Raw genomic sequence first — 13,175 nt, forward strand, 5'->3', positions numbered from 1 at the left:
TTGGCTAACTGGCAGAAAACAGATAGTGGGAATAAAGGGATCCTATTCTGGCTGATTGCCGGTTACCAGTGGAGTTCCACAGTGATTGGTGTTGGGACCACTGCTTTTTATGATGTATGTCAATGATTTGGACTATTGGAATTAATGGATTTGTGGCTAAATTTGCCAATGATACAAAGATAGGTACAGGAGCAGGTAGTGTTGAGGAGACAGAGAGTCTGCAGAGAGACTTAGGTAGTTTAGGGGAATGGACAAAGAAGTGGCAAATGAAATACAATGTTGGAAAGTGTATGGTCATGCACTTTGGTGGAAGAAATAAATGGGCAGACTATTATTTAGGTGGGGAGAGAACTCAAAATGCAGAGATGCAAAGGCAGTCCTTGTACAGGGTATCCTAGAGGTTAACCTCCAGGTTGAGTCGGTGGTGAAGAAGGCGAATGCAATGTTGGCATTCATTTCTAGAGGTACAGAATATAAGAGCAGGGCTGTGATGTTGAAGCTCTATAAGGCACTTGTGAGACTACACTTCGGGTATTGTGTGCAGTTTTGGGCTCCTTATTTTAGAAAGGATATACTGACATTGGAGAGGGTTCAGAGAAGATTCAGGAGAATGATTCCAAGAATGAAAGGGTTACCGTATGAGGAACGTCTAGCAGCTCTTGGGATGTATTCCCTGCAGTTCAAGGGAACGAGAGGGGATCTCCTAGAAACATTCTGGATGTTAAAAGGCCTGAACAGATTAGATATGCAAAGTTATTTCCCATGGTAGAGGATTCTAGGACAAGAGGGCACGACTTCAGGATTAAATGACATCCTTTTAGAACAGAGATGTGGAGAAATTACTTTAGTTAGAGTTGTAAATCTGAGGAATCTGTTGCCATGAGTGGCTGTGGAGGCCAAGTCATTGGGTGCATTTAAGACAGAGATAGATAGGTTCTTAACTAGCCAGGGCATCAAAGGGTATGGGGAGAAGGCAGGGAGTGGGGATGACTGGAAGAATGGATCAGCCCATGACTGAATGGTGGAACAGACTTGATGGGTCGAATGGCCTACTTCTGCTCCTGTATCTTATGGAATGTCTGAGTGGTCTGAATGGGTCTCGTGGCCTATTCCTGTTCTTCTATACAATATACCAAGACATTACCACATTTGTAAGTCAGTAAATTATTTGTCACATCTGTAATGAAATGCAGCTTTGTTAGTTTTTTCAGTACTTTACCGATTCATCTTTCCAGCTACATCTATATCATTCATGAAGCATTCAATATTTAAAGGAGTATCCATGGAATTAGCGCTCATGAGTTTCTTTAGTTTTTCACATTCTTGATAGAGTCTCAACAAAGCCCGGATATTAGACTTTACATCCAATTTGTACTTGGTTTTAAACTCTGCACAAAAATACTTCACCAATACTTCATCAAAGTCTTGGCCTCCCAAATATGGGTCGAAGGCTGTAGCAAGAACCTGTGTGGAAAAGACACATTTGATGCATTTCTTAAAATTAAAAGAAAGAAATCCAGGAATAAGTGTTACATTGGTTTCACAAGAACTTAATAAAGGCAATTTTGCAAAATTAAGTTCACTCTATTTTTTTTCCAAAGTTATATAGGATCTATGGAATTCCAAGCACTTGAAGGGACTTATAATATAGCACAGAATCTTAGAAATAGCTTCAATGAAGATGGAACTCATGAGAACTATAAATTAATAAAGCATTTATTGGTCCTCTTGGATTTATAATACTGCATTTTCTGAGCAACATCTTTCCCCATTACTGTCTTTACAAGTCAAAGGTTTCAAAATGTCAGGCATACCAGAATATTGTTTGAACTTTTTCACTAATACACTGCACTTCTAGTTAATAAAATCAAGTTTGCTCTATTACCTCAGCTAATTACACTTAACAGAAGATGAACTGTCAAAAATTTGGGATGTATAGATAAGTGTAACAATACTCTTCATTTTAGGACAAGTTATGTTGCTATGTACAAAAGACGTTTGACTGAGCATCAGGAGTTTGAAACCAAATTAAAGTGCAATACTTAATCACTGAATCAAGTTAAAGTATATTCAAATTTTACTGAGCTATATGATCAGAAGAGAAACAGCAACTGTAAAAGGCTAGTGAGGGAAAGTTTTTTTAAAAAAGTGGGCACTAGCAGTAGTAGTATGACACAGGGGATCAGTGGCACTAAAATGTTCCAAAATCAATTGAGAAAGAAAATGTAGGACCCAGTTAAGGAACAAGTGCTGAGAAAATACAAAAAAGGGAAAATGAGTGTAAAAAGATGAAAATACAGAGGGACTCCTGTTAAAATACCTGCAAGAGATATACACTGTGACTTACAAAAGAAAGCACTTTAAACAGTAAGCCATTGAAGAACCAGACCTAACACGAATTGGTGAGGCATGCCCACACACAAAATCAGGACTAGCATATTTAGAAAATAAAGAGGCAACAGTGGGATCTAAAGTAGCAGCTTGTAAGGCAGGGAATTTCAAATTTGATGTGAAAATTATTTCTCTGGTGTAGCTGAATGGATAGAAAGACAGGAAATGGATTTAAGGGAAAGAAGAGTTATTCAAAATGGAGAAACTGGGGGCACCCCCATGAACATCAGTAATGGGACGAGTGATTGCAATTAATGAACCAAAAACGGTAAGACCACAAGACAATCAAGCCTCTTTCACCATTCAATCATAATTGATTTATTATTCCTCTCAATCTCATTCTCCTACCTTATCCTATGCCTTTCAATATTCGATACATTTCAATGAAATCCCCACTCATTCTTTTAAACTCCAGTGAGTACAGGACCAGAGACAGCAAATGCTCCTCATACCTTAACCCTTTCAGTCCTGGGATAATTCTCAGAAGCCTCTTCTGGAACTTCTCCATTGTCAGCACATTCTCTTACATATAGGGCCTAAAACTGTTCACAACACTCCAAGTGCGGTCCAATCAATGCCTTACAAAGCCTTAGCATTATATCATTTCATATTGTAGTCCTCCCAAAATGAGTGCTAACATTGTATTTGCCTTCCTTACTATTGACTTAACCTGTAAGTTACCTTTTAGTGAATCCTGTATGAGGACTCCTAAATCTCTTTGCATCTCTGATTTCTGAATTTTATCTCCATTTAGAAAATAGTTTACGCCTTTATTTCTTTTACCAAGGTTGATGACCGTACACTTCCCTATACTACATTCCATCAGCCATTTTGCCATTCTCCTAATCTGTCCAAGTCCTTCTGTAGACTCCCTACTTCCTCAACGCTACCTGGCCCTCTACCTATCTCTGTATTGTCTGCAAACTTGGCCCACAAAGCCATTAATTTTATCATCCAAATAATAGTTCACTGCAGTCATCTCCAAACGTTCAACGTGATAGTAAATACCAAAAATAATTTAGGCAAGAATTTGCCCAGTGGGTGTACCAATAGCAAATATTTCAATGTAGGTAAATGGAATATTACATGTTTGTAAGATAGTCATTACATAGGAAATAGGAATTCAAATGACATAGGAACTAAGGGATTTGGGAAGAAAATACATAATTGAACAAATCATCATTACAACTTTGGCTTAAACATGGACAAAGAAGCAAATCCAGGTGAAATGAGAACTACTTCAAATGCCTGCTGCAAAGTTGGTGCCAGCCTAGTCAACTTTGTAATGTCTTCTTCAAAAACATCGGCGGACTTATGTCTAAAACAGTCAAGCAACAACCTAAAATAGTTGTAAGCAATGAATCATTCCTTGCAGGTAATATGCCGAACTCCTTCAATTACAATCCTGGGTTATCTTAGGTCCCACTTGCAGGACCCACCCACCAGAGATGGCAGCACTGTTATACAAGCATGAGGGGTTAATCCTATTTTACTTCAGACCTATGAAGTCTCATGGCATTAGGTCAAACATGGGCAAGGAAACTCCTCCTGATGACCACCTACTATGCTCCCTCAGCTGATAAAGCAGTGCTCCCCCATGTTAAGCAATATTTGAAAGAAACAGTGACGTTAACCACATCAGAAAATGCGCTCCTGGTAGAGACTTCAATTGTCGATCATAAAGGTAGCTACATATTATCATCCCTGGCCAAATCCTGGATGACACAGCTGCCAGTCTGGGTCTGTGGTAGGTAATGAATAAACCAATGTGAGGGATAAACCAATTGGAACTTTGAAGGTATTCAGACTGAAGGGGAGTAAAGTGATCTGCTGTTTTCCTCCATCATTTTGTCTATTGCTCTGGAACTTTTCTTCACTAGTTTACCTGTGACAAATGTAGGATTTGTAAAAGTTTTGATTGTAGTCCTTGCGCAGTCAAGATTTCACCTTTACAAAAAGGACATTATGTTGTGCAGTACAACAAACATGCTAAATGTGATAGGTTCAACAGTTCAAAACTGGCTATTCATGAGGTGCTGTAAACCATCAGCAACACTGGAAAGCTGCAAGCTCACCTGATATAGACCCAATTCTACCCCGAATATCAAAACATATATTCTTGCTGTAGTGTTTCATGTTTTCCTCCAATTACTTCCTAAATGTCATGCGATTACTTGTCTCTCCATTCAGGCAGTACATTCCCGATTTCAACTATTTTTTGAATGAAACAAAAACTTCAATATGTCAATTTGAAATCTCCCAGCACTTAACCCCATTATCATCTGATTGTGGAGAACCCTGCCGTGGGGATATTTCTCACTGTCTATAATCCTCAACTCAGATTCCCCAAGCCTTCCCCAAAGTAAACATCCTAGGTAATGCAAGTCCTCCAAGGCAATATCCTAGTGAATCTCCTCTCTACCCCTGGCAGTAGGTGGTGAACAAAATTGGTGCAGTACTCTGTTGAAACCCAACAATTGATTTAGCAATAGCACAACCTTCCTTCTCTAGTATTTTATGGCCCACTTAACAAAAGCACATATACACTGTGTCTTCTTAATCACCCTGCTTCAACACTACCTACCTCTCCATTCACCTTCATATCATCCAAACACGCAGCAACAAAACCATCAATTCCATCATCCAAGTCATTGACATATAACATATAAAGAAGTGGTCCCCACACTGACCCCTGTGGAACACCACCAGTCACCAGAAGCTAACCAGACAGGGCCCCTTTTATTCCCACTCTTTGCTTCCTCTCAGTCAGATAATTTTGTATTCATGCTAGTATTTTTCCTATAATACCATGGTCTCTTAACTTTCTAAAACAGCTTCATACGTGGCACCTTGTCAAAGGCCTTCCGAAAATCCAAGTACACAATCTCCACTGACCAAGGAAAAACAGGTAGAATAGACAAAGCAAAGAATTCAAACAGATTAGTCAAGCAAGATCTCCCCTCAGGAAACCATGCTGATTTTGGCCTATTTTGTCATGTGCCTCCAAGTACCCCAAAAACTCATACTTAATAATACACTCCAATATCTTTCCAACTACTGAAGTCAGACTAACTGACCTATAACTTACTTTCTTCTGCCTTCCTCCCTTTTTAAAGAGTGTGGTGACATATGCAATTTTCTGGTCCTCCAAAACCATTCCAGAAACTAGTAGTTCTTGAAAGATCATTACTAATGCCTCCACAATCTCTTCAGCTACCTCTTTCAGAACCCTGGGCGTAGTCCATCCGGCCCATCTTCTGACTTATCTACCTTTAGACTTTACATCTGCCCAAGCACCTCCTTAACAATCGCAACAACATTTACTTCTACCTCCTGACACTCTCACATTTCTGACATTCTACTAGTAAAATGAAACTGATACAATACACTTATCAAATCCAACCACCATTTCTTTGTCCCCCGCTATTACCTCACCAGTATCATTTTCTAGTGGTCCAATTTCCACTTTCACCTTTTACTCTTAATATCTGAAAAGATTTTTTGTGTCCTCATATTATTGGCTGGCTTGGCTTTATAGTTAATCTTTTTTCTTCCATGGCTTTTTTTGGTTGCCTTCTTTTGCTGATTTTTTTTAAAAAGCTTCCCAGTCCTCCAACTTCCCTCTATTTTTTTGCTATATTATAGATAGATAGATAGATACTTTATTCATCCCCATGGGGAAATTCAACATTTTTTCCAATGTCCCATACACTTATTGTAGCAAAACTAATTACATACAATACTTAACTCAGTAAAAATATGATGTGCATCTAAAATCACCCTCTCAAAAAGCATTAATAATAGCTTTTAAAAAGTTCTTAAGTAGTTTACTTAAATACATTGAGTCCTAACCCCGGCACTTTAACATATCTTACTCCTGGCGGTTGAATTGTAAAGCCGAATGGCATTGGGGAGTATTGATCTCTTCATCCTGTCTGAGGAGCACTGCATCGATAGCAACCTGTCGCTGAAACTGCTTCTCTGTCTCTGGATGGTGCTATGTAGAGGATGTTCAGGGTTTTCCATAATTGACCGTAGCCTACTCAGCGCCCTTCGCTCTGCTACCGATGTTATACTCTCCAGTACTTTGCCCACGACAGAGCCCACCTTCCTTACCAGCTTATTAAGACGTGAGGCGTCCCTCTTCTTAATGCTGCCTCCCCAACACGCCACCACAAAGAAGAGGGCGCTCTCCACAACTGACCTATAGAACATCTTCAGCATCTCACTACAAACATTGAATGACGCCAACCTTCTTAGGAAGTACAGTCGACTCTGTGCCTTCCTGCACAAGGCATCTGTGTTGGCAGTCCAGTCTAGCTTCTCGTCTAACTGTACTCCCAGATACTTGTAGGTCTTAACCTGCTCCACACATTCTCCATTAATGATCACTGGCTCCATATGAGGCCTAGATCTCCTAAAGTCCACCACCATCTCCTTGGTCTTGGTGATATTGAGACGCAGGTAGTTTGAGTTGCACCATATCACAAAGTCCTGTATCAGTTTCCTATACTCTTCCTCCTGTCCATTCCTGACACACTCCACTATGGCCGTGTCATCAGCGAACTTCTGCACGTGGCAGGACTCTGAGTTATATTGGAAGTCTGATGTGTACAGGGTGAACAGGACCGGAGAGAGCACGGTCCCCTGCGGCGCTCCTGTGCTGCTGACCACCGTGTCAGACCTACAGTCTCCCAACCGCACATACTGCACTCTCTTTTGCTTTTATGCTGTCTTTGAATTCTTTATTCAGTCATTCTCCCTTTAGAATACTTCATCTTTGGGATGCATCTTTCCTGTACCTTCCAAATTGCTCTTCAGCCATCATCTCTTCCAACTGACTTTTGCTAGCTTCTCTCTCATGCCTCTGTAAATCCCTTTACTTCACTGTAATACCAACAAATCTGCTTTTACATCAGTTTTTCCCTCAAACTGCCAGGTAAATTATATCATATTATGATCACTGTCTCCTAAGGGTTCCTTTACTTTAAGCTCCCTAATCAAATCTGCATCACCACACAACACCCAATCCAGAATTGCCATTGCCTAGTAAGTTCAACCACAAACTGCTCTAAATTCCCTATGAATATTGCAATTTTGCACTTTTTACATGCTTTCCGAACAGTGGCTACTTTTCAGAAGCCTGTATACAAATCCCATCAGGGTCTTTTTACACTTGCAGATTCTTAACTTAATCCAAAAGGATTTGACAATCCTATTTCACCTCTAAGGATTTGATTTCATTTTTTACCAACAGAGCAAAATCTGCCAGATAGTGACCATCGCTAACAAGAAGTTAATTACCTACTGTCAACATTAAATTGATATTGTCATTAATCAGGCTCCTCACAAATACTTTGGTGAATCACAACAGGTTAGAAACTAAAATGGACAAGTACAGGTTATTGGATGGATATTCTAATTCAAGTGTCTTTCCACCATTTACAAGGAACATAATAAGCAACACAGCATACTCTCCATTGCCTTGATGAATACAGTGCCAAAACTTATGGGGCTCAGTGCCATCTAGATTTTTTTTAAAAATCAGCCTGTTTGATTTGTATGTCATCAACCACCCTAACTATTCACACCATAAGTACAAAACTGGCTATAATGTATTATCAACTACAAAATACAGTGCAATTACTTAGCCAAGCTAATCTGACTACAGACACACTTATGATCTCTATCACCATGAAAAAAATATCCATGGCCCCTCTGTCACTTGGTTGACATCCCAAAACCCCTACTCAGCAACACTGTGATTAAAGGATTGCAATAGTTCAAGAGATCAACTTCCCAAAAGCAATAATCTGGACCTTGCTTTTCTACAAGACCCAGATACCAAAAATGAATAATAAAAAAGCTTGTGTAAATAAAAAGCTTTTAAATAAAACAAAGTTAATGTAAATTAAAGAAAACCTAGAGTTGTACCGAAATGCATAGGATAATGAGATTGAAGCCAACCATTTAGACCCAAGGACATTTTATAGCTGCTCAGGATTATATCCTGAAATCTATCCACCTTCAACTGTTCATAAATGATCATAACATTTGGAGTGGATGATTGCAGTGTCAAATTCCACTTTATTCACAACTGAAGAGACTGAGGAAAAGGCGGTTAGCTCACAAATAGAGAAAGCTTGGAGACAGTGCAAGAGGGAGGATAGGCAGGAGATAGAGAAGGGATGCAGTCAGACCGATGGTTTGAGTTATTTGTATTTTAATGCAAGGGGTATGATGAACAAAGTGGATGAGCTTAGAGTGTGGATCAATACTTGGAGCTATTGTGGCCATTACAGAGACTTGGCTGACTCGGGCAGGAGTGGTTACTTGGAGTGCCAGGCTTTAGATGTTTCAGAAAGGACAGTGTTAGGTACCCCTAGGGTTCATTTTTTCTGTGGACAACCACTTTAAAATGTCGGGAGAATGCGACTGGCTTTTGGACACTGTTTGTGGAGGAAGAGGGAGAGGGAGATATATGATTTAGTATTATGGCTTCTTCGCTAATTGTTTACTTTGCTTCAAGGACACTTTCTTTGCCTGCTCGTGTGGATTCATGCTGAGACAGCAAGGCGGTACCAGGTGATGGACAGCTGCTGGATGGCTGGTACCCCGCCAGGGGAGATAAAAAGCAGGTCTGCTGAGACACAAGCAGACACACCATGGGGCACTGAAAGAGCGTTGTGCACCCACAGGAAGGTGGGGGTTTGGAGGATCGATTCGGGGGAATCGATCAGAGGTTCATAGTGTGAAGGCAGACTGGTGGGGGCTTGTGTGTGTGTCCATCCTTGCATGGGTGACAAGCCTACCACAGAAGAATGGTCGCACCTGGTATGGTCACAGTCGGTGACCACAGCAGGACAGGAAGACAACGGAAGGTTTGACTGCAAATGCATCACCTCTCGCTCTCTCTCTCCCCCCCCAATGGTACAACAGCAACTACCTCGACCTAAACTGAACTGAACACTGCACCATCTTAAGACTATTCATTTACCCCCAGACTTCGATAGAGCTTGGTTTTGATTCCTATTTCCACACTCCTGTATATATCATTGCTAACCTGTTTCATATATTTGCATTTTAGAGTACTGTATTACTTAGTTTACTAATAAGCACTATTAGTTACAGTAATACCAGATTCCAACGTATTATTCCATTTCTGCTGGTTCGGTAACCCGGTCACGGGGTACGTGACAACAGGAAGGGAGGCAAAAGACTTGGGGGCATGGCACTGTTGATCAGAGATAGTGTGACGGCTACAGAAAAGGAGGAAGTCATGGAGGGATTGTCTACAGAGTCTCTGTGGGTAGAAGTTAGGAATAAGAAGGGGTCAATAACTATCATGTGGATGGTCAGAGGCTTTTTCCCAGGACTGAAATGGCTATCACAAAAGGGCACAGGTTTAAGGAGCTGGGGAGTAAGTACAGAGGAGGTGTCAGGAGTAAGTTTTTTTAAAAAAAAAGCAGAGTGGTGAGTACTTGGAATGGACTGCCGGCAATGTTGGTGGAGAAGATATGATAGGGTCTTTTAAGAGACTTTTGGATAGGTACATGGAGCTTAGAAAAAGAGAGGGCTATGGGTAACCCTAGTGATTTCTAAAGTAGGGACATGTTCGGCACAACTTTGTGGGCTAAAAGGCTGTATTGTGCTGTAGGTTTTCTATATAATAACTCTACTGAGTATTTCTTTGTTAATATACACCCCCCCCCCCATAGCAACAGGGACAACGAGGAGCAGATAGGGAGACAGATTCTGGAAAGGTGTAATAATAGCAAGGTTGTTGTGGTGGGAGATTTTAATTTCCCAAATATCGACTGGGATCTCCATAGAGAAAGGGGTTTAAATAGGGTGGAGTTTGTTAGGGAGGTTTCTTGACATAATACGTAGACAAGCCTACAAGAGGAGAGGCTGTACTTGATCTGGTTTTGGGAAATGAACCTGGTCAGGTGTCAGGTCTCCCAGTGGGAGAGCATTTTGGAGATAGTGATCATAATTCTATCTTCTTTACTATAGCATTGGAGAGGGATAGGAACAGACAAGTTAGGAAAGTGTTTAATTGGAGTAAGGGGAAATATGAGGCTATCAGGTAGGAACTTGGAAGAATAAATTGGGAACAGATGTTCTCAGGGAAGAAATGTGGCAAATGCTCAGGTGATATTTGCGTGGAGTTCTGCATAGGTACGTTCCAATGAGACAGGGAAAGGATGGTAAGGTATAGGAACCGTGGTGCACAAGGGCTGTTGTAAATCTCGTCAAGAAAAGAAGAGCTTATGAAAGGTTCAAGAAAATAGGCAATGATAGAGATCTAGAAGATTATAAGGCTACCAGGAAGGAGTTTAAGATTTAAATTAGGAGAGCCAGAAGGGGCCATGAAAAGGCCTTGGTGGACAGGATTACAGAGAACCCAAGGCATTCTACAAGTATGTGAACAGCAAGAGGATAAGATCTGACAGAATAGGACAAATGTGACGGTGGAAAAGTGTGTATGGAACCGGAGGAGATAGCAGAGGTACTTAATGACTACTTTGCTTCAGTACTCACTACGGAAAAGGATCTTGGCATTTTTAGGGATGACTTACAGCAGACTGAAAAGCTTGAGCATGTAGGTATTAAGAAAGAGGATGTGCTGGAGCTTTGGGAAAGCATCATGTTGGATAAGTCACTGGGACCGGATGAGATGTACCCCAGGCTACTGTAGGAGGCGAGGGAGGAGATTGCTGAGCCTCTGGCAATGATCTTTGTATTATCAATGGGGATGGGAGAGGTTCCAGAAGATTGGAGGGTTGCGGATGTTGCTCCTTTATTCAAGAAAGGGAGTAGAGATAGCCCAGGACATTATAGACCAGTGAGTCTTACCTCAGTGGTTGGTAAGTTGATGGAGAAGATCCTGAGAGGCAGGATTTATGAACATTTGAAGAGGTATAATATGATTAGGAATAGTCAGCATGGCTTTGTCAAAGGCAAGTCGTGCATGATGAGCCTGATTGAATTTTCTGAGGAGGTGACTAAACACATTGATGAAGGTAGAGTAGTAGATGTACTGTATATGGATTTCAGCAAGGCATTTGATAAGGTATCCCATGCAAGGCTTATTGAGAAAGTAAGGAGGCATAGGATCCAAGGGGACCTTGCTTTGTGGATCCAGAACTGGCTTGCGCGCAGAAGGCAGAGTGGTAGTAGACGGGTAATAGTCTGCATGGAGGTCAGTGACCAGTGGTCACTGTTCTGGGACCCCCCCCCCCCCCCGACTCTTCATGATTTGTATAAATGACCTGGATGAAGAAGTGGAGGGATGGGTTAGTAAATTTGCTGATGACACAAAGGTTGGGGGTGTTGTGGATAGTGTGGAGGGCTGTCAGAGGTTACAGCAGGACATTGATAAGATGCAAAACTGGGTTGAGAAGTGGCAGATGGTGTTCAACCCAAGTAAGTGTGAAGTAGTTCATTTTGGTAGGTCAAATTTGATGTCAGAATATAGTATTAATTTATACTTGGGACTCTTTGACCCCAAGATACCCCTGATCCTCCACACTGCCGAGTCTATGGGACACTCAAAGCTGCTGTGCAGGTTGACTCTGTGTTTAAGAAGGTATACAGTGCATTGGCCTTCATCAATCGTAGGATTGAGTTAAAGAGCCAAGAGGTAATGTTGCAGCTATAAAGGACCCTGGTCAGACCCCACTTGGAGTACTGTGCTCAGTTCTGGTTGCTTCACTACAGGAAGGATGTGGAAACCATAGAAAGGGTGCAGAGGAGATTTACAAGCATGTTGCCTGGATTTGGGAGCATGCCTTATGAGAATAGGTTGTGTGAACTCAGCCTTTTCTCCTTGGAGCGACGGAGGATGAGGTGACCTGATAGAGGTGTACAAGATGATGACAGGCATTGATCGTATGAATAGTCAGAGGCTTTTTTCCAGGGCTGAAATGGCTAGCACGAGAGGGCACAGTTTTAAGGTGCTTGGAAGTAGGTACAGAGGAGATGTCAAGGTTAATTTTTTTTTGGGAAAAACACAGAGTGGTAAGTGCATGAAATGCTGACAACAGTGGTGAAAGTGGATACGATAGGATCTTTTAAGAGACTCCTGGATAGGTAATGGAGCTTAGAAAAAATATAGGGCTATGGGTAACCCTAGGTAATTTATAAGGTAAGGACATGTTCAGCATAGCTTTGTGGGCCAAAGGGCCTGTATTGTGCTTTTGGCTTTCTATGTTTTCCATTTCCCAAGTAATTACCGTAGATGTCGGATTATAAGCCGCTACTTTTTTCCCACATTTTGAACAGCTTTGAACACTGCGGCCTTTACTACGGTGCGGCTAATGCATGATTTTTTTTCATGCCGCCAAAAACATTTTGCCTCGTAACAGTAGACCAATAAAATTGATGAGTAGTTCACAGAGGTCCAATGAAATTGTACGATAAATCAAGCGCACTTTCACAATTAAATTATTGTAAATCAGTCATTTGTACTCACCCTCATCAACATGGAAAACACTCGAAGAAAAGCATTGTGCTGCCTTTATGGCAGTTATTTAGTTTATAATATTTTCGCTTAGTAATTCATTTGTTAGTATTTTCTAGTTAAAGTTAGAAGTGTTTTAAGTACCCGGTATATTTGTTTTCTGTACTACATCCCGGGATGCTAAGACGTCACATCCGGTTTCGCCGCGTCTTGTGGGGAATACCGGTTTGCGATAAACGGGAAGGTGGGGGCGAGCGGCATTAGACACGCGCGAGAACGCTGCTTTTAAGTTAAAGGCGATCAATAACTTTTCCTGGTA

General features: G+C 41.2%; 1 protein-coding gene across 2 annotated transcripts in view; it reads right to left on the minus strand.

Moving 5' to 3' along the window:
• LOC140726882 (heat shock protein 105 kDa-like) overlaps nucleotides 1-13,175 on the minus strand; it is a 77,039-nt gene that overhangs the window by 30,958 nt on the left and 32,906 nt on the right. For both annotated transcript variants that reach the window (XM_073043845.1, XM_073043844.1), the window contains exon 7: nucleotides 1,220-1,464. In XM_073043845.1, coding sequence (XP_072899946.1) covers nucleotides 1,220-1,464 — 245 coding nt within the window. The remainder of the gene's footprint in view (nucleotides 1-1,219; nucleotides 1,465-13,175) is intronic.

Source organism: Hemitrygon akajei, chromosome 4 (assembly GCF_048418815.1).
Source record: "Hemitrygon akajei chromosome 4, sHemAka1.3, whole genome shotgun sequence".
Lineage (NCBI taxonomy): Eukaryota > Metazoa > Chordata > Chondrichthyes > Myliobatiformes > Dasyatidae > Hemitrygon > Hemitrygon akajei.